Source organism: Xiphophorus couchianus, chromosome 9 (genome assembly GCF_001444195.1).
Source record: "Xiphophorus couchianus chromosome 9, X_couchianus-1.0, whole genome shotgun sequence".
Taxonomy (NCBI): Eukaryota; Metazoa; Chordata; class Actinopteri; order Cyprinodontiformes; family Poeciliidae; genus Xiphophorus; species Xiphophorus couchianus.
In genome coordinates, this window is record NC_040236.1 from 28,260,192 (window position 1) to 28,282,825 (window position 22,634).

Sequence of the window (22,634 nt, forward strand, 5' to 3'; positions counted from 1 at the left end):
AATTAGAAGTTTTTCTTCATGACATTTTGTTAATCTCTTTATGAATTACCTATTAAAATGTTTCATTTTAAAGCCTCATTTTGCTCCTTTTTCATTTTTTCCCCCCGTTTACTGAGGGAAACGTGGAGCCAGCTGGACTAAATGAGGGCAGAGAATCAGTAAATCTTCTTCTTTTCTTCTTTTTCTCCCTCTTTTGTGTAACTATTGTTCAACTCTCCTGTTTAACAGATGTTTTATAAAGCTCACCAGTCATTCCTAAATTACTTATCAATAGTGGAAATTTGTATTGACAAGAGCCTGTCAGAACGGGACCTTTGTAGTTGTCAGTTATCTCAAAGGGAGTTCCCTCTCGGACACCGACCGGATCGATCGGCACGCACAGGACAATTGGGAGGATTTTTTTCTTTCTTTTTTTTTACACAAGGATGTGGACAAACAGACAGTGGATCTTTAGGGGGATCGATGGGGACCGCTGGCCTTTGACCTGAGGGAGACGGGGGATGGCGGCAGCAGTTGAACTTGGATCACGCTGTGAAGCCTTGACACTCTCTGGGCTTAGAGTGACCCGACTGCAAACACAACAAAGCTCAAAAATACACAAAGAGGCGACTCCGGTTCGGATGGAGCAGCTATATGACACCAAAAGGAAAAAGTTTTAAACTTCCAATCAATTAGCTGGATTTAAATCTGGAGGAGGAAGTTTTAACTCCTTAGCGACCAATTATCCTCCCATGATCTCTTTTTCGGCAACACCGGCGGATCAATACCAGTAAAGATTAGACTCTTAATTGGAAGAGAGAATGAGGGATTAAAGATGGATGGAGAAGGTCAGACAGCAGTGGGTGACCCAGGGGTCAAGAGCGCCCAATATGCTGGGGTGCAGGTGTGAATCCAGAGGAATAAAAAGCTACACCTTGAAGCAGACAGGCTGTTGCAGACAGGTTGTACTGCCATTATGCTGTACTTAGCGAACGGGAAGCGTGTGTTTGTGAGATGGCCATGCCCGTGGTAGCCGCACTACGCACGTAGAATGGGCATCAACCAATGAAATGCGGCCCCTGTGGTAAGGTCCATACTCCCGTCTCTCACTTCCTACATCCATCATGGCGCCTCAAATGATTAAGTGACGTAGTTGCAAAGGGTCAATACTTATAGTAACGATGAATCAGTCCTGTTCTCCATTAGGCTGCTCAGGAGATGAAGTGTTTTCCTTCTTTGGCTCTTTATCTGCTAGCATGGGGTCATTTCAGGGCCCTGCGCCCCCCTGTAAGCCCCACTTGTTAAAGGTGATCACAGGGAGACACAGAGAGGCAACTGATCGAATTTGATAATGAAGACGACCCTCTAAGCCGCTTTGCTCCACATGTTTAAAATCTCTGGCGAACACTAGGAAGGCCCCCTCCCTGTCACTGCAACATTGTGTAGGTATTGATCCCCGCTAACCAGCTCCGTTAATACCTGGGTCTGCGGCCCGGCTGGGGGAAATGCATCCTGACATGTGACTGGACCGGCTTAACAGGCAAACAGCCCAAAGAAAAGATGGGCCTCTCCAGTTTAGCATTTTTCTCTTCGTTTTTTTGTCAATTTCCGCATCTGCTGAAGGAAAGGAGAGTTTAAAGTCGCTGCACCTGCTGTTGAGGAGACACTACAGGAGGCAGCTGTCGCACTGTCACAAACTATTTGTGCTGCAGTGCAGGAAGAGGAATTCACAGACATGGACCTGAAGCAGCATCGCAGAAAGCTCCACAAAGAACAAGTAGAAGTTCAAGTTCAAACACTAACTTTGAGCAAAAGCACAATGACCTAAAAAATGTTTCAACATCGTTACTATTTTTACAACTTTTCCTGTTCAGTTGTGCTCAGACTTGCAGTGTAGAACAGTTTTATTAATTTCCAATGCTGAAAATGCAACCAAAAGCTTCAGGAGAGTGATGATGCACTGCAAAAACACAAAAGTATTTCTAGTGCAAATGTCTTTGTATACTTGAGAAACACAACACTAACTTAGAAGTAACTTTTCAGCAAAATAAGATATATAACAACTTCCTGATATTGTTAAAAAAGTATAAATTTCACTTATAACAAGACATTTTTCCCATAAGTGGAAAAGTCTGCCAATGAAACTACTATTTCTGTATAACTAATAAGTACTGAGTACTATTTAATCAGATTTAATTTGTAAAATTATATAAATATACATACAAAATATAAATACTATGAATATATTATATTAGAAATATTGGATTAATATAAGTATTTATATTAATCCAATATTTTTTATTATTTCTATCAATACAAAATTATTATTACATAAAAAGATGTAAATAAATTAATAATTCAGTTCCATTGTGAAATAAAAAATATTTTATTACCTAAAATGCAATAACAATAATTCCTTTAAGGTATGATTGATCATTTGTACATAAATTAATTAATTTAGCATTATGAACTGGATGGCAAAATATACTAAAAAAGACATACATACAAACACACATACATACATACATACATACATACGTTTTAGGTATATATGTTTTCATTTTTATCTTAGATGCAAAATGTTTAATTTTTTGGACAGTTTTGTCTTAATTGCTGAGTTTGTTGTTTTTAAGGCAAATGTCCTTTCTTAGAGTCTGCATTCTCTGGTTAATGATTAATTGATTACTAAATTAGTTAACGATTATTTCAATAATCACAATTTAGCTGATTAATCGTTTCTGCCCAAAAGGAGTTAAGAGTTTGAAGGAGGCATGAAGAATGAAAGACAAACCGTTTCTTTTAACAAAGACCTTTTAATAGAAAAGATAAACAATCAAAGGTTTAACAAATACAAAGTAGACTCTTTACAGCACATTTACAGCTCTACTGTATATTTTAAGTCAATATCAGTGAAAATAACTGATAACTGAAATATTTCCCCCAGTTTAGCTTGGTTTGGACTTTTCCATTTCATGATGGAGATCGAGTTTCGCCTCATCGATCCTCAGAGATTCATGTCGTTTTCGTCATGCAGAGATTTGACACATCAGTGATTTAATGTGTTTTCTTCGACACATTTAATCAACCTACTAAACCCAGTAACTAGAAGCTGCTGACGCCGCCTTAAAAAACTGATGACATTAATAAGCATGTGGTAGAAAACTAGGAGGTGTGAGTGAAAAAACAAGAGCGTTTATTTATAGAAACCATCGACAGACTAAGACATTAATGCACTTAAGTGTAACTAAGAAGAAGTAACTGGTTTTTCTTATTAGAAGTGAATACATCACAGCACATACGAGGTTCTCGGACTTTGGCCCTGTACAACAAGAGCATTTATATTATAGTGCAATGTATGCTGGAGACAGCCCAGCATGAATATTATTATTATATATATATATATATATAGGCATATATATATATATGTATTTGTTAATCAGTACAGTTGAGACAATGCCCCTGCTTTTCAAGTTCTTCCATAGAAAGTTTACGATTTACATCAAGTTTGAGGCCTGAAAGAAACACTGCTCAAATAAAAATACTTTCCAGCGAACATAATTTAAATCTAAAGTAGCAACAACAGAAAGAAAACAGTTCATTAACTCAGGTTCCTATTGCTTTACTGGTTGTGAGTTTCTCCTCACCTACGACCAACGACTCTGCTGGATTTATCCTCCCTCACCTGTCGAGAGCTGGAGGCCGGAGGTCATCACCGTGGACACAGAGTGGGAGGGTCAGGGGTCATCTCTTGACCTTTGCGTCCTCTTTAATCTTCCATATCATCAGCTCCATGCAGGCCGACGCGTCCTCGCTGGAGTCGTGGCCCTCCACTGCGAACACAATCACAAGGTCAGCCGCCCCTTGTTGCTAGGAAACGGTAGGAAACACTGATCATGTGACCAAACGGTGAGGAGGAAATTAATGACGTTTGTATAGGTAGGAACCGAAAGGGCAAAGTGGTTAGTTAGACTTTTATTTATTAAGAAAACATTGAAACTAATAGTTTTTAAAATATAGATATTTGGGGGCGTGCCTTGGTGGCGTGCCGTGGTGGCGTGCCGTGGTGGCGTGCCTTGGTGGCGTAGTGGTTAGCGCAACCCATATTTGGAAACCTTGAGTCCTCGACGCGGCCGTCGCGGATTCGACTCCCGGACCCAACGATATTTGCCGCATGTCTTCCCCATTTCCTGTCAGCCTACTATCATATAAGGGACACTAGAGCCCACAAAAGACCCCCTGGAGGGGTATATATATATATTTAATTTGTTTTATATAATAAATTATATGGAGCTAAATTAGTCTAAATTAGATTCACAAAGCGTGACTCTAAGACGATAAAATAAGACGATAAAAGAAGATTTGTAAGACTATTTCATTTACAAGATATTTTTCCCATTTTATAAGTTAAATAATCTGCCAGTGGAACTAGTTCTTTTTAATTACTGACTTAGAACAAGCTCCTATATCTTCTTGAAAAGTTACTTGTTTTGTCTTATTTCTAATTTACCAAGATATTTGCACTAAAAACAAGACCAAAAGTTGTTTTTGTGTTTATATTTCTGTATATAAATCAGATTTATCTGTCTTAACTGTTTTAACATGACATTTGTTGTGAATTGTTGCTATATAAATAAAAAGATTTCAGTTGAATATTATTTTATGGGGCTGCACAGTGGCACTGTTGCCTTGCAAGAAGGTCCTGGGTTCGATGACCGGCCCGGGGTCTTTCTGCATGGAGTTTGCATGTTCTCCCTGTGCATGCGTGGGTTCTCTCCGGGTACCCCGGCTTCCTCCCACAGTCCAAAAACATGACTGTTGGGTAAATTGGTCTCTCTAAATTCTCCCTAGATGTGAGTGTGTGTGTGCATGGCTGTGTGTCCTGTCTGTTTCTGTGTTGCCCTGCGACAGACTGGTGACCTGTCCAGGGTGACTCCTCCTCTCACCCGGAACGTTAGCTGGAGAGGCACCAGCACCTCCCGACCCCTCTAAGGGACAAGGGTGAACAGAAAATAGATGGATGGATGGATTTATTTTATGAGTTACAGACTCTGACTGCATAAATCGTTGCCTCAATGTTATTGTAGATTAAGAATGAAACACTTTGGCTAAATGTTTATAGGATGAGTAACACTGGAAAAAAATAACTTTTAGTTTCTAAAAATATAACATTCATTATTCACAGCTATGCCAGAGCTCAGGATTTCTGAATCCAGACTAATGAAGGAGTTAATTTCTAAACATTTAAAAGAACATTAAACATCACAAAACCAGAATTTAAGCAGTTTGTCTTCTGGTGTGGTTTTATTCCAAAGTTTTGCTGCTGGCACTTTAAATCTTTCTTTTTTGTAATTTCTCATTATCAACACGACAAATTTTGCAGGCGAGTTCACTGAAAAAAGTGACAAACTTTGCCATATTTATCAACATAGAGCTTCATCAACAACAATTTACAGATCAATAATCACGAATTGGACAAATGAGTCAAATGGAAAATTTTAACCTTTTTAATAGAAATATTATGATAAGGAGTACCATACTATAAATAAAGAAGTAAAAGCTTCAACAGCAGCAACAGCGACATCTGCTGGTGATTTGCGCGTATTACACAAACTAACCCACGAAACGGAAGTTTCATCTGGAGCAGATTCAAACATTTACCAGTCTGAAATCAGAGCAGCAACGCTCCAATTTAATTAATTAGTCTACAATTTGTCTCTGTTTTTATGTACAACTTTGTTGGGTTTTAGTTTTGTTAAAATCTGGTTTGTTAAATTATTATATATTCAAAACTAAAAGTAAGATTTGTGTTTGGTTGATTTTTTTGTTGCTACTTAGCAGTAAAGTGCTGGAAAGCCAGTGTACTTTTCAACAAAGTCAGATTTAGTGAGACATAGTTTAGCTAGATAAAATTAATAATTGTTGGAAAAAGAATAAGTTGTTCTAGCTGCACAGCTTAAAAAACATATCTACAGGTTGTCTGGTGGATTTTCTCACCATTGTCCTGGATGATGCGTTTGAGGTAATCGGCCATCAGAGTCTTCAAGGCACGTTTGTAGGGCAGACCGAGGCGGTGAGGAAAAACGATGGCCGTGTCTACGACTGAGCTGTGGATGAGCTGGAAGCAGAGGAAATAAAATAAATCTTAATCTTTAAAAATATCATTGTTTTTAGTCAATTTATTTACTAGAAAGAAAAACATTTTTATCACAGAAAGGGCCTGGATTGCTCTGTCAGACATTAAATTTGTGCAACAAGTTGCAGATTTTTGTTAAAGCAGCAGTTTTTCTCCTCACTTAGTTACATTTATGGATTTCAGTTTGAGAAAGGCGATATTATTATTATTATTTTTTTTTTTAGTTCACCAAGTACTGCAAAACAAAACAAACATTACAGACTAGCAAAACAAATCTACAAAATTACCAAATAGATAAGCAAAGAGAACAAACAAAACCCCCTAAAATTATAAATTAAACTGGATAAAACTTTAAAAATGAACTTTGACCATTTAAAATCTGCATGAAGTCATGAGGCAGCAGTTTTCCTCATGATTGTGTAAACAAAACATTTCTGAAATAAAAACTTTTTTTTTATTTTGTGCTGCATAAGATTCTAATTTTCTGAGAATATTTAGTTGTTTTTTTTTCTCAAAATAAAAATCATCAAAACGACTGAAATAAACACCTTAAATACATTACCAACTGTGTATAATGAAATTAAAACTATTTTGTAATCAATTGAATAAAATTCTAGATTATTTAACATAAGGTAGAATATAAATGAGATATTACATTATGCATTACCTGCAGCCATTTTTTTTTACCTTCTCACAAACTAAATTACCGGTACCCATTTTTAAAAACTACATACACTGCAAAAACAATCTTACCAAGTATTTTTAGCCTAATTTCTAGTGAAAATATCTCAGTAAAGTTGAATTAAGACAAAACTAACTTATAAATATCTTTTCAGGACCTCATTTTAAGTCAATAAAAATATAGATGAAAAAGTTCTAGTTAAAACATGGGAAATATATCTTGTTACAAATTAATTTATAAGAACTTTTTCATCAATATTAAGGAATTATTTACTTAAATCAAGCTCCTTTATCTTGCTGTTAATTCAGTCTTATTTCAAGTGAACTGAGATATTTGCAGTAAAAACTAGACTAAAAATACTTGGTAATATTTTGTGTTTTTGCAGTGCTCATGCAGCTCAAACAACAAGCGCCTGGAGAAGATGATGAAGAGGTTGATGAAGGTCACCTTGAGTGCGAGCAAGTCGCTCTCCAGACTGTGTCCGATGAGGACGGACTCTGCCCTGAACATGCTGAGCAGAACCGCCTGAACGTCTCTCAGGGTGATGGTGGCGTTCACCAAGTCCTCCTCAGTGACGCCTGAGAATCTGTGAGAGAGAAGCGGCTTCGTCACACCCAACTAACGGCGCGTTCACACCTGCAGCCATCCAAGATGGCGCCGGGAGTCGCTTCCTATTCCCTCACCGTGTGTTGTAGTCGACCACTTTGCTGTCGGGCTTCACAAACGTGTCGTAGATGACCTTCATCTCGGAGTCGATGACTGTGACCCTGGTCAGCTCCAGGCCCTGCTTAGTGTAGCACTGATCACACAGACAGGAAAACATCCAATTAAAGCTAAGCTACGCTAATGTTTACCATATTTATTCATTTATTTTTGATTGTTTGTTTTTGAGGGATTTCATTTTTGAAAAATCAGGATTTATTTTCACCACCATTTTGTTTTTTTTTACAGTTTTTATTTATTTGGACTTCAGGTCAACTCTACACCACAATGGATCAGGCTAAGATATTTTTTAACCAAACTAAATGTCAAATGTCTGTGGAAGAGGATTAAGATCAATAAAAAAAAATCTCGCTTTTTTTCTTCTTCCCAGATTTCCGACTTTTACCTCAAAATTCACTTTAACCTCAAATTTCTAACTGATGAGATCCTGATCACTAAACAATTTCTTACTAAAAAAGTTTTTTTCGCAGTTTAAAATTAATTGTTTCTAGTGAAATAGCCTCTTTTCTGCTAATATTCTTCTAATTAAACAAAAATACTCACATCCTGGCCCTGACACTCCGTTGTACAACTGATAGAACAGATGACTGAATTAAAAGCCATTTTTAAGAAATATTTTTGCAACGTCTTTTTTTAGAAAAGAAAGCAGGCGATAAAAATAAAAAATCAATTAAAATTGCACCTGGCCTGAAAAAAAAATCTGATTTTCTGATTAAGCCATGCTGCCCGGCCGTGGTTTACGGAGCGACTCGAGGCGATTCTTCTTCCTGTTTCGCTCCAACTCACCATCTCACAATCCAAAGCGAAAACTCCGCCGTTTCCGTCCGGTGGCAGCGGTTTGCTGAACGTCGACACGAAGCCGTCCAGGGACTCTTTACGGCCGTCCTGCACATGTTGCTACGGAAACGCAGAGCGATGGATGGAGAAAATTAAACAAACAGAGATGAATATTAGACAATTAAAGGAGGTACATGAAGATTTAAAAGGTTTTCCTAAAATCCAAAGCAATATCTCGACTAGCCTAATTTATTTAGCAATAAAAGATAGTTAGATAACTATAATAAATAAATTAAAATAAATATTAAATAAATAACTATGATTGAATAAATCAATAAACAAACAATAGCTACAAAAATAAATAACTTTAGCTATAAATAAAACTGTGAAAGCTATAAAAAAGTGACTATAAACAATAAATTTGTTGTTAATAAATAAACAAATAAACACTCCTAAATACCTACAGTTAAATAAATTGATGATTAAAGTAAATTATAAACAAATAACTACATTTAAATATTTATAATCAAATAAAATAACTTACATTTTAAGTTATTTTTAAAAAAAATACACTAACACATATATAAATAACCGACATTAAATAAATAATCTAATACATAAATAAACTAATAAATAAATAATTATAGTTAAATAAATAAAAACTATACAAGTAACTAAATAAATACACAGCTTTAAGTTTTTGCATCTCTAACTTAAATAAGTTAATACCACTATTATAATACAACTAATACAGCACTAAAAGAATAAAAAAATCAAATACAATCTTAAAAATAATAAAGTGACTTGGTTACACTTAATTACTTCTTTCTAAACAATGAAATGTTTGGATGATTAATTATATTGTTTGTCCAGCTAATAAACGTAACATGTCGATGTTTATTTTAGGGTTTTACTACTTCTAGAATAATCTTTGAGTCCATAACTTTCTAATATATGATTATTGTTTTGTTGCGATACCTTAGATATCTGGCATCCAGGAGCTCCGACAGCAGCCGAGCAGCAGCTGTACGTCGTCTCCCAGCCGCCAGCGACTGAGAGGAGAATAAAACACGTTGAGGAGACGACCGACTCAGAAGGAAAGACAACTCAGAGCGTTTACCTCTGTGTCTGCGTAAACGCCCCCAGTGATAGCTGCACTCCTCTCTGCGGACGCAGCTGCCGTTGACGCTGACCTTATACTCGGCGCCGCAGCGGCAGCATATCCTGCCGAACGCTGCAGGAAGATTAGCAGAAACCTTTTAGCTGAAAGCGTGGTGTTGGTTTGAGACGGACAGCGCTGCGTATGTCCTCACGGTCTGGGCAGATCTTTCTCTCTGGCTGGTTGTAGATGACGGCCTTGCCCGGGGCCTCGGGGTTTAGCCGCGGGTATCCGTGCTCCTGCAGCTGCTCCTCTGTCATCAGGTACGCTTGCAGCTTCCTGTACAGGTTGGCGCCTACACAAACAACAGAGCAACAACTAAATCTACCACAAACTCCTAAAACAAAATGAGATACAAATCTGACATATGTGACAGATATCCAGAAATATCCACAGTTTGTTAGTAATTAGTTTTTTAAAAAGGAGTACTATTTTTAAATATGCTGTACTTTTTACTTTTACTTCAGTAATTTCAATATGAAATATTTCTGCTCTTAATGAGTAAGATTTCTGGATTTTCTACCCACTGAATGAAAAGCAAACATGTTTTAACCAAAAATCCACCAGACACAGACACACACCTGCAGCTTTTGTTAAAGTTTCATAAGTTTTTTACTGAAAGAAACTGATTTGGAAACATTTTCTTTTGGCTGATTTTGTTATTTTTTGTTACTTATCTGAATTATTGTCATTTTCGTCCTTAAAATACCAAAGTTTTCACTTAACTTTATATTTTTGTCCATCTGATGATGTAATTTTTATATTTTAAACAATTGATGATTTGATCAGTTATTCAGCACTTGAGCATACTCAAATACTTTTTTACTCTTACTTAAGAAATTTCTTGGATGGCTACTTTTTACTTTTACTTTTTACTTTTATATGTTGAACTAGTGCTACTCTTACTTGAGTAAAAGTAAAAAGTGGCCAACCAAGAAATTACTCAACTAGGAGTAAAGAGGCATTTGGTAAAAAGTCTACTCAAGTTCTGAGTAACAGATAAAATTATCATTCATATATTGATGTAAGTAATAAAAAATAACAAAATCAGGCAAGAGAAAATGTTTCCAAATCAGTTTCTTTCAATAAAAAAATGTTATGAAACAAAAGCAAAAAGGAAACAAACTTCTTGGGTTTTCAAAGGAAACTTGGGGATCAGAAAAAGTTTAATTTTGTAATTTTCTTGTTATTTAGCTGGAGCGCCGTTAGGATGTTCCCTCTGATTAGGGGTCATGTGTTGGTGACCCTCAGGTTGTCACATGGCAGCTTGAACAGAGCTTCTACTGTAAAACTGCTTCTAGACTGTAAGCAGCACCTCACAGAAAAAAATGGTTTTACTTTTTGTTTTTTTAGAGATAGAATCTGCGTTTTTTGCTGCCAAGCATGTGATAAAGTGACGCATAAAGAGCTGGATCCAGAAAAACACAAACAAGAAGAGAGAAATGAGCACATCTGTCATCTGATCTGAAATGGAGGCCATGTATTTTTTACCGGAGAGTTTCTCCTCCTGATGTTTGCCCGACCGGTTGACAGTGAAGCTGGTTGTGGCTGCAAGACGACCTCCCAGAACCTCCTCATGGGACTGCGCCTTTCGCTTAGCTGCAAGCCTGGAATCCTCTGCAGAAAATGCAAAAACAGATCCACTGGCTGTCATTTCATTAATGATAAAACAGATGAGCTGTGCAAAACTGAAAACAAACATATTCACTTACTTGTATTTGTTGTAACAAATTCAGATAAAATGTTTTCCTCAAACACTATAACAAATCTGAAAATTTATTTACAATTGTAATGTTTCAATTGTTGATTTTTGTGTTTTTATGACGTGAAGCACTTTGAACCGCCTTGTTGCTGAAATGTGCTATGCAAATAAAATTTGATTTACAAACAACTATAATGAACATAAATAATTTAAAAACTAAGATATATCAGATAATTATGGAAAATCAATATTTTCCATTTCAGATTTCAGTCCATTTGAGTTCAAACTATGACTGGGCGACTCGGCTTAAAAATAAAATCTCTAACCGGATTTAAATAGGGTTTTTTTGGTGCTTTTTTTCTAAAATAGAAATTATAAATGACAGAAAATAGTTTGAAAAAGTGACTTTATTTAAGTCATTCCTTTTGTTAGTTGTATAAAAGAGTGTTAAGGCCAAGCTACAAGAATGTTTGTTTATGAGAATGTAGTCATAATTTTAGCAAAATAAAGATGCAATTTTACCAGAAGAAAGCCTTAAAAAAGTCATTTTTATGAGAAAAAAGCTTCGTTATTTGTGTGGTTCTTTCTTTAAAACAGACACATTTGTTTGCTCAATCATTTCAAAGTCTTCATAAAATATTTCCTTATCTGTATATCTTGTAACAAAGTATAACTTCACAAGTTGCTCAACATTCCTCACTTTAAAGTTTCGCTATTTTTCATGTCAAATTTCTCATAAAATTTGTATTTCATTCTCCTAGTAGTACGACTTTATTCTGGTAATATTATGACTTTATTCTCACATTATTTTGACTCTGTTACCATAAAATTTTAATTAATAATTTGTCGTAGAGTTGACCTGAATTCAAAGTCCAAATAATTTGAAGCTGTAAAATCTCTCCTGTCAAACAAGATGGCCGCTCTGTGCTGACATCACTCTGAACTATGGAAACCCAAAGGTTGCATTGGTGAAAAAAAATCCAGATTATCAAGAAATTACATTTTCAAGAAACAAAAATGATTTATTAGCTAGGGCTAATTCAAACATAACATCTATTACAGTGAATCTGATTAAATCAAATCTGACATTTGCTGCTTAGCATCTTTCAGATGAAGCCATGGTTTCCTGACAGGCTTAAAAGGTATCAGTCAGGGGAAGAGTACAAATAAAATCCTCATTATTAAATACAATGCAGAAAGTACTCAATTTCAATGTATTTTATTGAGTTTTAATGTAAGTTTTAATGCTGCTTTCAAAGCAGCAAATGGAACACAACTTAACACTTAACTTAAAGTTAAGTTGTGTTCAAAAGCACAACTTAACCTGCTTTTGAAGTTGCAGATTAAGTTGTGAATTGATTCTTAGATTTATTATAACGCATATATGTCAAAATAAAAGTGGAAAACGTAAAATTATCAATTATAGTCTGTTTTTTTAACAACATAACAGGATTTAAACTTTATAGATGGGAGTTGAGACTACATACTTTTGACAGGTGATGAACACGAGCTGCTTTTGCCCCGAAGCTTCTTCAGCGTGTTGACGGCAACGTTGAGGTAGATGTTTTTACTGCTACTGCGCTCGTACACCAGCTTCTCCTCATCAAGGGCCTGAAACAACCGTCACAACCATCTTTAAGTGAAAACGTCAACCAAACCAAAAGCTTGTGGTCAAACCGCTTGTTTGACCACAATTAGTCAAACAAGCAGTTCTGTTAATAAACAACACAAACCAACTCTAGCAGAGCAGAAAGTAGAGAAAATGTTCACACCGTCTGAAATGCAACATCCTCCGACGGGCAAAACTTGACACATTCGTCTATGAACGTGTTGAGGTAACGCTGGCGGATGTTGGTGGGAACTTTCGCCCCGAACTCAGTGGGGATGACCGGACGCCTCATGGAGGAGCTCTGGGGAAAAAAAGACAAACATGCATAGAAGGGAGTTACTTAAAAAAAAACCCCAGAATTTACACATTGATCCTTAAAGCCTTCACAATACTTTAAGGAAAATTCACACCAGCTCTGTTAGTCTGCTTTAATCTAACTCTAGTACGGTTGCCTAGAAAGTCTGGTTTGCTTGGGGAGGTGTGTATGCACCAACAAAATCTGACGTGAACCATCTTACTGCCTATACTGCAAAAACATAAAATCTTACCAAGTATTTTGCTCTAGTTTCTCGCACAAATATCTTATTGCATTTAAAATAAGACAAACTAGCTTACAAGTAACTTTTCAACAAGAAATAGGAGCTTGTTTTAAGTAAACAATTCCTTACTTTTGATGAGAAAGTACTTGTTCCACTGGCAGATTAGTTCAGATATTTTTCACATTATACGTAAAATAATCTGCCAATGGAATTAGTACTAGTTGGAGATTGCTCCAAAAGCAGGATATTGACTACAGCACAGGGCATTCTGGGTAAATACAATAATAACAAACACATGAGTTCAGCTCTAGCAAAAGAAATGGTTTGTGGTCCTATAACTACTCAAATCTGGCACTACTCCATTTTCATTTTGTGAAGAACATTGCAAAATCTCAAAGTATTTTAACTTAAAAGTAGATTTTCAGCCAGCTATAAGAGCTTGTTTTAAGTAAATAATTTCTTAATATTAATGAAAAAGTAATAGTTCCACTGGCAGATTATTTCACTTAAATCAAGAAATTTTTCCCCATGTTAAAAGTGAAATAACGTGTCAGATACTAATACTTTTTAAATCAATATTAAGGAATTATTGACTTAAAAAATCTCCTATTTCTTTCTGAAAAGTTACTTGTAAGTTAGTTTAGTCTTATTTCAAAAGAACTAAGATATTTGTACTAGAAACTATAGAAAATTACTTGTTGAGAGTTTGTGTGTTTGCATAGAAAGTTGCGCTCAGTTTCTTGTTCAGAGGTGTCATTTCCTTCATTAGTTCTTGCTACAGCGCCACCACAGGTGAAGGAGTGAACAGGTTTTTGAAATAGTTGGTTTATTTGACACAGAGCAGTGTGAATGCAAACTGTACCAGCTGAAAATCTAACAAATGTTGCAACTTTGGTCCCCTATCAGTCTACCGGACTTCTAGAGCTTTCCAGCACTGTGCAGAAATAAAAAAAAACATGCACAAAGAGGCACTAGATATCTACAAGCTTATCAAATAATGCCTGACACGAATAGTTAAAAATCACCTTCATGGTGGGTGTATGTGCCGTCCTCTTCTGCGCCATCGTAGACGAGGTTTTGGACAGAATGCCAGCTGTGGTTTGGCTCTTCACCCCCTGGGGAGTCTCACTGGCAGCTGGTTTTCCATGTGCTGGACCTGCTGGGACAAACATCCACATTTGACTAATTATAGAGCCAAGCACAAACTTTCAACCAGAACCGGGAGGCATCCTACTCGTCTTGGTGGAGGTTATCTGAGGATTGGGCCGGTGAGCGATTCTCTTCTTTTCTCCGGCGAAGCTGGAGGTCGAGCTCTGTGAGGCGGCTTTGACTGACGCTGAAAGCTGGGCGGCTTGCTGCTGCGCCAGCTGCATACGCTGGAAGCAGACCTCCTGCGGAGTGGGCCGCTTGTACGGCCGGACCACTGTTTTCGAAGGTGCATCGGTCTGGAAAGTAACAACAAAAATATTGGTGTTATTAAAGTATGTGAACACATCACTGAAAAACACAAAATTTACAGTATTTGTGTCTAGTTTCTGGTGAATATATCTTAGTAAACTTGAAGTAAGACAAAACTAATTCAAAAGTAAGTTTTCAGGAAGATATAGAAGCTTGTTTTAAGTTAATAATTCCTTAACACGGATTAAAAAGAAGTAGTAGTTCCACTGGCAGATTTTTTTCACTTATTTCAAAATCAAGGGGCACTGTGCCGTTACTTAGCAACCCTTGCTCAGACCATCCCGTCACCTAGCAACCCAGTTCTAGTACCACTGGCAGATTTCTTCACTTACAACATGGCAAAATGTTTTGCTATAAGTGAATTAATCTGCCAGTGGAACTAGTATTTTTTTAAAAATCAATATTAAAAAATTATTGACTTCAAATGAGCTCCTATATTTTGCTGAAAAGTTACTTCAAAATTAGTTTTGTCTTATTTCACGTTTACTAAGACATTTGTACTAGAAACGAGACAAAAGTACTAATTTGTTTACTGGTGATAAATAATAACATGGAGGAATTTGTAGTGCGTTTTTATATATTTATGGTTAGATTTAAATCATTTTATATGAATGAAGGCTTTATTGGCTCTAGAGGCCCTTATATGATAGTGAATTGACAGGAAAGTGAGTAATGAGAGAAAAGGGAGGACATGCAGCAAAGGTCACCAGGTCGGGAATCAAACCTGCGACAGCCACGTTGAGGACTAAGGCCTCCATTTGAGGGCTGTGCTTAACCCCTGCGCCACCACAGCACCCCCAAAAAGTAATTGTTTTATTGTGAGGGGCTAAAATCCCATAAATTACAAGAGAGGATAATATCTTCTTAGTATGACTTTAACTCTGCCTCTCTGAGTTTGTTCTAGTACTACGTTCAATTCTTAAAATACTAATATTCTAAAATAAAATCAAAGTACAGAATTAGCTTTAGAGACAGACTTTTATGACACAGAAACTTGTCAGAAACCTGATCAGAGCATCTCTCTGGAAAGTTTCCATTAAATCATATCAGGAAAACCCCTGAGCTCTGATTTACAGGTACATGTTTCATATCTTGGTTTTACTTCCTTGTTTCTCTGTCGCCACCACCTGAAGCTCCACCTCAATTTAGAAATAAAAACATCACAGAATGGTGTGAAGTAAACATCACACTACAGGGGATTTTTCCCACTCTTCACATAAAAGTCAGACTTTAAAAGGTAAAGAAGAAACTCCCTCTGATTCAGTTGATATTTCAGTCGTTCCTGTTCTTCTTTCTACTAACACAAAGCTTGATGTTGTTTTTACAAAATACCATCATTGTTTGCAAAGATTACCTGTGTATGAGTGACTAAATTTGTAGAAAGTGTTTGCACATAAAATAAAATGTACCATACAATTAAAATGATTCAAAAGAGTCTCACATCTCCTTTGGCAACAAAATGGGACACTCTCTTCTTTTGGCCGGGGAAGAGGGTGGTTAAAGTGCTATCTGTGCTTCTCTCCTCCTCTGAATCCCTGGAAGCCTGAAAGAGGAAAAGAAGAAAAGATAACTATCACACTTGAACTGCAAAATAACAAAAATATTACATAGTTTTTGTCTAGTTTTTTGTGAAAATACTTGAAATAATTCTTAACTTACAACAAACTTTTCAGCAAAATTTAGGAGATTGTTTTAAGTTAGTAACCCCTTAATATTGGTTTAAAAATTACTAGTTCCACTGGCAAATTTATTCACTTATAACATGTTGGTATACAGTGGAACTAGTAACTTTTTATCAATATTGACTCAAAACAAGCTTCTATATTTTGCTGAAAAATGACTTGCAAGTTACTTTTGCCTTCCTCTCTCGCATATATTTTCACTAAAAGCCAAACAAAAATACTTTGTAAGACTTTGTGTAGTTATTAGGAGTGAACTGATTGCAGTTTTCTGGCCAATCGCCAATTACCGATCTTTAAAAAGCCCGATTCTGATTTTGGCCACTACCAATTCTTTTTGTCTGAAATGTTGCTAAATATAGCAAGAAAGTCACTGAGTTGGTAAAAGTGGTTGATTATTAACTGTAAACATGCAAACATGACCTAGTGGGCCGGTTTCACATGCAAGGTCGGCCGATCACAGATTTCCCAAATGTGAAGAAATCAATACATCAGCTGGTCGATAACTTTGTGCACCCATGGAAGTTATGATATGAATGAAAAGTAAAAGAGAAGTAGACGAAAGACAGCAGCACCTGCTTTGCTTGCCGTCCCTTGTCCTCCTTCTTCACATCGTTGGATTCGTTGAAGATCCGCAAACACTCCTCCATCGGATCCGAGTCGAAGTCCAGATCGTCCTGAAACATGGAGAAGTCGACTCGGACGTCGTCAGGCTCCTCCCAGTTCGACCTGCTGCGTTCCGGTTCCCCCTCGGCTTTGTCCTCAGAGGAAGATGGCGTCCTCTCTGAAGCCGTCCTCTTGCTCATTAGTCCCCTCTTTAGCGCGTCGGCTGATTTCCTGACCAGGACTTCCTCCGGCTCGTCGTCGCTGTCCACCTCCATCGGGTCGGCCTCCTCGGGGCTCTCGTCTCCGAACAGATCTGCGTGGCTCAGACTCAGGTCTTCGAGTTTCTCTTTTGACGAGCTGGCGCTTTGCTTCGCTTTAGCTGAGCTCCCCTTGCAGCTGCTGGAGCTGCTTTTGCTTTTCTTAACGTCCTTTTCTCTTCTACTGCTATCCAGTTTACCGTTTCTGTGCTGGCTGTCTTTATTCTTGCTTTGGTCTTTCTCACGCTCCGATGGTTTCAGTTTTTTGCTTTCTCGTGCATCTTTCTCTTGTTCACTTAAGGCTCTCTTAACTTTCTCCACCATCTTGCTCTTACTCTCACATCTCTTTTCATCCCTGCCTTCTCTTTGAACTTTATCCTTCATCTTTAGCATGTTTTTACTATCATCTTTCTGATTTTTGTTCTCCTTCTTTGCAGAGTCTTGCTTAAAGTTCTTACATGATAATTTGTCTTTTGCACTACTGCTGCTACCACTGCTACTTTTAACACTAGATGATTTCTTTACTTCTTTATCAATATTTTGTGTTTTCTCTGGTTTGCTAATTTTACCATGACCACTTTGATCTGCCAGCTTCCTTTTCTCCAAGTTCTCCTTTTGTTTGGTATTTTCCTGTGAGTCTAAGTCCTGTGCAAGCTCCTCCTTGTTCCTCTGTGTAAGAGTGCCCTTTATACTTTTACTCCTGTCTTTTGTATCTTTCCCCAAAGCGTCTCTGGCCGACACAATGTTGGCCTTTCTTTGCTGGAGATTGCTAAGCGATGTGGGTCGGTACTCTGTTCCAGAGCTCTCCTCATCAGAGTCGGAGATGGTGTACTTTTTTAAGTCTATACTCGCCTGCGGTGGCTTTTTCCCAGCTGTACCACCCTCCTTATCTGAAGCATCCAGCCGATATGCCTTCTTATAGTCAGTCTCAACTGGATGTGAACCCTCGTCTCTCTTGTTTTTCACTGCGATCCCTGCAGAGTAGTTGGACAGAGGGTCATACTCCATATTTGTAGACGGCCCAGAGTTGTCCAGAGTGTATTTCCACTGTGCAGAGCATGCAGTGCTCAGATACTTGGTGCTCTGGGGAGGACAGGGCACTTGTGTCCGAGACTGAGGCTTTTTCAGGGAAGTGGGAACATATTCCATAGAGCTGCTGCTGTTGTACTTCTGACTGTCTGAATCCAAGGTGTACTTGCTGCAGCCCGGGGTGGGATCGTATCCTCCCGATGTGATCTGATAGCTCCCAGGGTCGTAAGCCAGGTGCGAGGCCGCTGCTTGGTTTTTAGCGACGTAGGATGAAGACGAGCCGGTCTTCTCAGTGGGACTGTAAGGTTCGTCTCCGATGCGGGACAGCTTCCGCTGTTCTCGCTCCACCTCGCCACGGACTTCCTCGATGGCTCTGTTGACCATCTCCAAGGCGCCGCTGAGGTCCCCAGAAGGAGCAGGCTGCCCATTCTGCTGCTCCTGAGGTCTCACTACTTCTGGGTTGAAGGGATCGTAACCCTGGTCTGCAAGAAACACAGCAACAAAATAATAATTATCAATATCGACTGATACCAACTGATCGATGGCAGATTATTTAACTTATTACATGGGAAAACGTCTTGTTATAAGTAAAGTAATATTCAATAGGACTAGCACATTTTTATCAATATTAAGGATTTAATTACCTTAAACAACCTCCTATATCTTTGGTACTTTGTAAGTTTCTTGTATCTTATTTCAAGCTTGCTGTAATATTTCCACTAGAATCTAGACAAAAAAAATGCTTGGTAAGATTTTATGTTGTGTAACTTTCCTCTCAATGGCTCGTGAAGATTTGGCTTAAAACATGCAGAACCAACATGTTTTTAAAATATTGACATGACAAATGCAGATTTTTTAAAAAGTTTTTACGTTTTCTTTTTTTTTGCATGGAATCCTGCAATAATTAACAACCAATGTTTATTTCCATGTTGTTGCCATTTGCGTGTGTGTGTGTGTGTGTGTGTGTTTTTCAGGAGCCATGTGGTTTTTGTTTGGTCATGTGACAAACAAAGTAATGCAGCACAGGATTGTGGGGTGTTTAATTGAAGCAAATGAGAAACATAAGATGTTATTGTTTTTCACAGTGTTGAATAGATAGAGGGGAAAAATATGAAATAGTGGTAAATATTAGTCATCTGCCCTAACAGCAATATTAATTTCAGCTTTCAACTTCAAGCAGCCCAAATTATTCATTAGACAATGTACAAATCGGATGAAAAAGAAACAAGATAAAAGTTTGAACATGTGGAAAACTTTCTAGATAGAAAAAGACAGAAAATATTGGATGAAAAGGCTTTTAAATAAAATTAAGGAGAGAGATATTCATATTGTAAAAAAAATACTGCAATTACTTTATCTCAAAGAAAGAAACAAGAATCAAAAATCTTGCAAATTGCTATTTTTAAATCCAAATTTTGGATTTAAGGAAGGGTGGAGTCTTTAAAGAGAGATGTTTCAAGACTTGCTTCATGTTGCAAAAACCAAACTCCAAAGAAACATAACTACAGGAGGAGTGAAACATATTGCTACTGGGACTCTATTAGAAGATACCTGTGCTTACTTTTTTATTTTATCTCAGCAGTCTGATTATTAAATGCCTGTGCTATAATAATTCCCAGTGTAGTCTATTTAGGGGTGAACCTCTATTTTTGATGATTTACGATGTAGATACCATGAAATATGGGTAGCTTTATACGACAGCTTATAAACTGATTTTTTTTTTAAAGTATCTTTATATTTTTCTTAATATTAAAAGATGTAGTTCATATATTTTTGCAGAAACACTTATATTGTCTTGTAAAGACGTTTATTTTCTCATGTCACATGCTCAAACTTTAATATATTATACTGGCATTTTAAATATCAAAAAATAATTTCGCAATGTAACTGATATATTAAGGCTAATTTAACTGAAGTTAAATGTTTCTAAGAGGTACTTCTAAGCCGTCTTTGGACCAAAAAGCAACACAATTCACTTTGTAATGCTCTACATTAGGATGCTCTGATGTCTCTGTGGTATAAATTTATATCCAAGTAGCTTTAAAATTGTCTCCCAGCTTGCAGTAGTCACAAAATGATAAGGGCATCACCAGAAACATAGCGAAAACTAGCTTTCACTTCAGAGCAACGGGACACGGACGGTCTAATAAATATATTTTGTTCAATTTTGTCGCAACAGAAGACAAATGAAGCGAACATTCAACTAAATTAGCACCTTTTTGTCCAGACTGCAGCTTTTTAACGTCTCCGTAGGACGGCCGACTCTGCCGGCTGTGTCTGAAGTGACAGTACGGTCTGTTACACCCATTTCTACTGCCTTTGCCGTCGTTGTAGTCCGCGTAAAACGGACAGTCAATCCCTCGGAAGAAGCCGGTGGACCTTAACATTATCTCCAGATAGTCGTCTCATGCCCGCACGTCCTCCACGGGCTTTGTTTTCCGCGTCAGGTTCCTCAAACAACCAGCAAACTGGAACAATAACAGCGTCCCTAAGGCGCCATGACAGACTGGCTGAGAAGAGCGAAAGTCTCGCGTGAGTTGCCGTTCCAACACGTCAGAGGGATCGCGGAAACGAAACCAGGTTCCAAAGGACTCGAAACACCATAGCCGTTAGAACAGTTAGGAACATGGCTTTATCTCTTATGAAAGCCTTATTTTGAATCACAGGTTCAGCTTTTTAAAGGTTTATAGTGCGTCTCAACACGACGTCCACTAATAAAGTAACTATGCTTTTTAATTGTATGATCATACATGAAATTAAAGAGGCGAGGGTTCGAAGTTTATTAACACTGATTAAGTTGCATGTAGTTTTCCGTTTTTAGTACAACTGCCTAGTTTTCCAACAAAATAAACTCCACAAAATCCTATACTTTTGTGGGAGGTAATCACCTTGTTGCAAACATTGAAAATGACTAATTTATTGTTTTAAAGTATTCCTCTACTGCTTTATTGGTTTAATTATGTCAGAAACAAGACATAATCACCTTAAGCTACAAGTGAGACAAATCAGGGATGCCAACATTATACTTTCAATAAAAGCTGATTATATGTCAGCATTTCGTACATTTTTACAAATACAGTGTTAAATTAATTTAAGATGCAAAGGATTAGAAACAACTGTCTCATGGTTATGTTTGCAATTTTCCCTTTCGTTTTATGTGAAGCAGCAATATTTAATTTTTCTAGCATGAGGTTGTGCATATGGGTTCCTCCTCTAGGGACAGTTCCTCCCGAATGGATGGATGTCTGGATAGCCAGTTAAAATCTGGATTTTGTAGATTCCTCCAAAACGCCAACATTCAGCTCCGCGCTTGGAGGCTATTCCAGTTTTCTCCTCCATCGACTTGGAGCTCAAATTGCAGCAGCAAGTGTAGAAGAACTATTCCAATAAACCTTTAGAGAAATATAAAACAGAGGATAAGGTAATGACAAGCAAAGGAATTTCAAATATACCAAGAGTCAGATCAATATTTTTTAAATACATTTTATGCTAGGATTAAGTGAATTACTTTAACCAAATGGGATACTTAGTCTGCAAGTGCAAAGAAATAAAATGTCCAAAATGTACTCACCTATTAATACAAACAGCCCCTTAAAATTTAAATATATACAAATGTTACAAATAATCTAAAATACTGATGTATTTTTTGACAAAGATAGATGTTTGTCTCTGAATGATTACAGTCAATTTCAGCAAACAAGTAATTTTCTCATTTCAGCTTTCAAACTAGCAAAAATGTCAAACATTAATGCATATTTTAGCCATAAGCTTCTTAAATGACACCTACCTGCACAGCCACTGTCAAAGTTCAGCCAGACTCCTGCTCAGGCTTTTTATCAGCTCCTGAACACATGTGATTATTCCCAGGTGTGCAGGGACAGGTGACAAGTGAGGTAATAATTGGCTGCCTATCAGCAGGTTAACATCTTGAGGTCATTTTAGTTGGATTTATGATTTTCTATCAAATTATAAAGCTGCACAATGGTACAAAGGAAAACAAGAAATACGAGAGGTGGAGGGAAAAAGCAGGAGAGAAGATGTAATAATATAAAGACTCAGAGTTTGACATTCTGGATTGAACAGCACACTCTTTAAAATAGGGAAAAATAACAGGAAATTGCTTTTGTAATAAGAGCTTGTGATGCTACTTTGTAAGAAATATATATACGGGGTGTCCAAAATGCGGCCTGAACTGAATTTGTGAGGCTGTAATTCAAGAATGATGTAAATTTTAACCCACCAGCAAAAATATATGATGCAGATGGAGACTTTTATTTTGAATCTGGGCAAAAATATTATTTC

General features: G+C 37.2%; 1 protein-coding gene across 2 annotated transcripts; it reads right to left on the minus strand.

The window, feature by feature from the left end:
- Nucleotides 1-2,772: 2,772 nt before the first annotated feature.
- rexo1 (REX1, RNA exonuclease 1 homolog) lies at nt 2,773-20,862 on the minus strand. 2 transcript variants are annotated; one of them, XM_028026822.1, is made up of 16 exons: nt 20,548-20,862; nt 17,016-18,814; nt 16,203-16,304; nt 14,538-14,748; nt 14,329-14,459; nt 12,928-13,065; nt 12,643-12,766; nt 10,945-11,070; nt 9,608-9,748; nt 9,415-9,528; nt 9,273-9,346; nt 8,304-8,414; nt 7,478-7,593; nt 7,242-7,380; nt 5,974-6,094; nt 2,773-3,809 (listed from the first exon to the last, which is right to left on the minus strand). In XM_028026822.1, the coding sequence occupies exons 1-16, from the start codon at nt 20,717-20,719 to the stop codon at nt 3,721-3,723; spliced, it is 3,708 nt and encodes a 1,235-aa protein (XP_027882623.1). In that variant the 5' UTR covers nt 20,720-20,862; the 3' UTR covers nt 2,773-3,720. The 2 variants fall into 2 exon arrangements, with proteins under 2 accessions (XP_027882623.1, XP_027882622.1); XM_028026821.1 differs by having other exon boundaries at nt 14,329-14,462.
- Between the last annotated feature and the right edge of the window lie 1,772 nt (nt 20,863-22,634).

Excerpts from the sequence above, each read along its gene's own strand:
- rexo1 (XM_028026821.1), bottom strand. The coding sequence starts at position 20,719 with ATGTTAAGGTCCACCGGCTTCTTCCGAGGGATTGACTGTCCGTTTTAC. Across the intron at positions 16,305-17,015 it reads AGGGACGGCAAGCAAAGCAG|GCTTCCAGGGATTCAGAGGA; the intron begins GTGCTGCTGTCT and ends TTCCTCTTTCAG. Across the intron at positions 3,810-5,973 it reads ACGCATCATCCAGGACAATG|TGGAGGGCCACGACTCCAGC; the intron begins GTGAGAAAATCC and ends TTGTGTTCGCAG.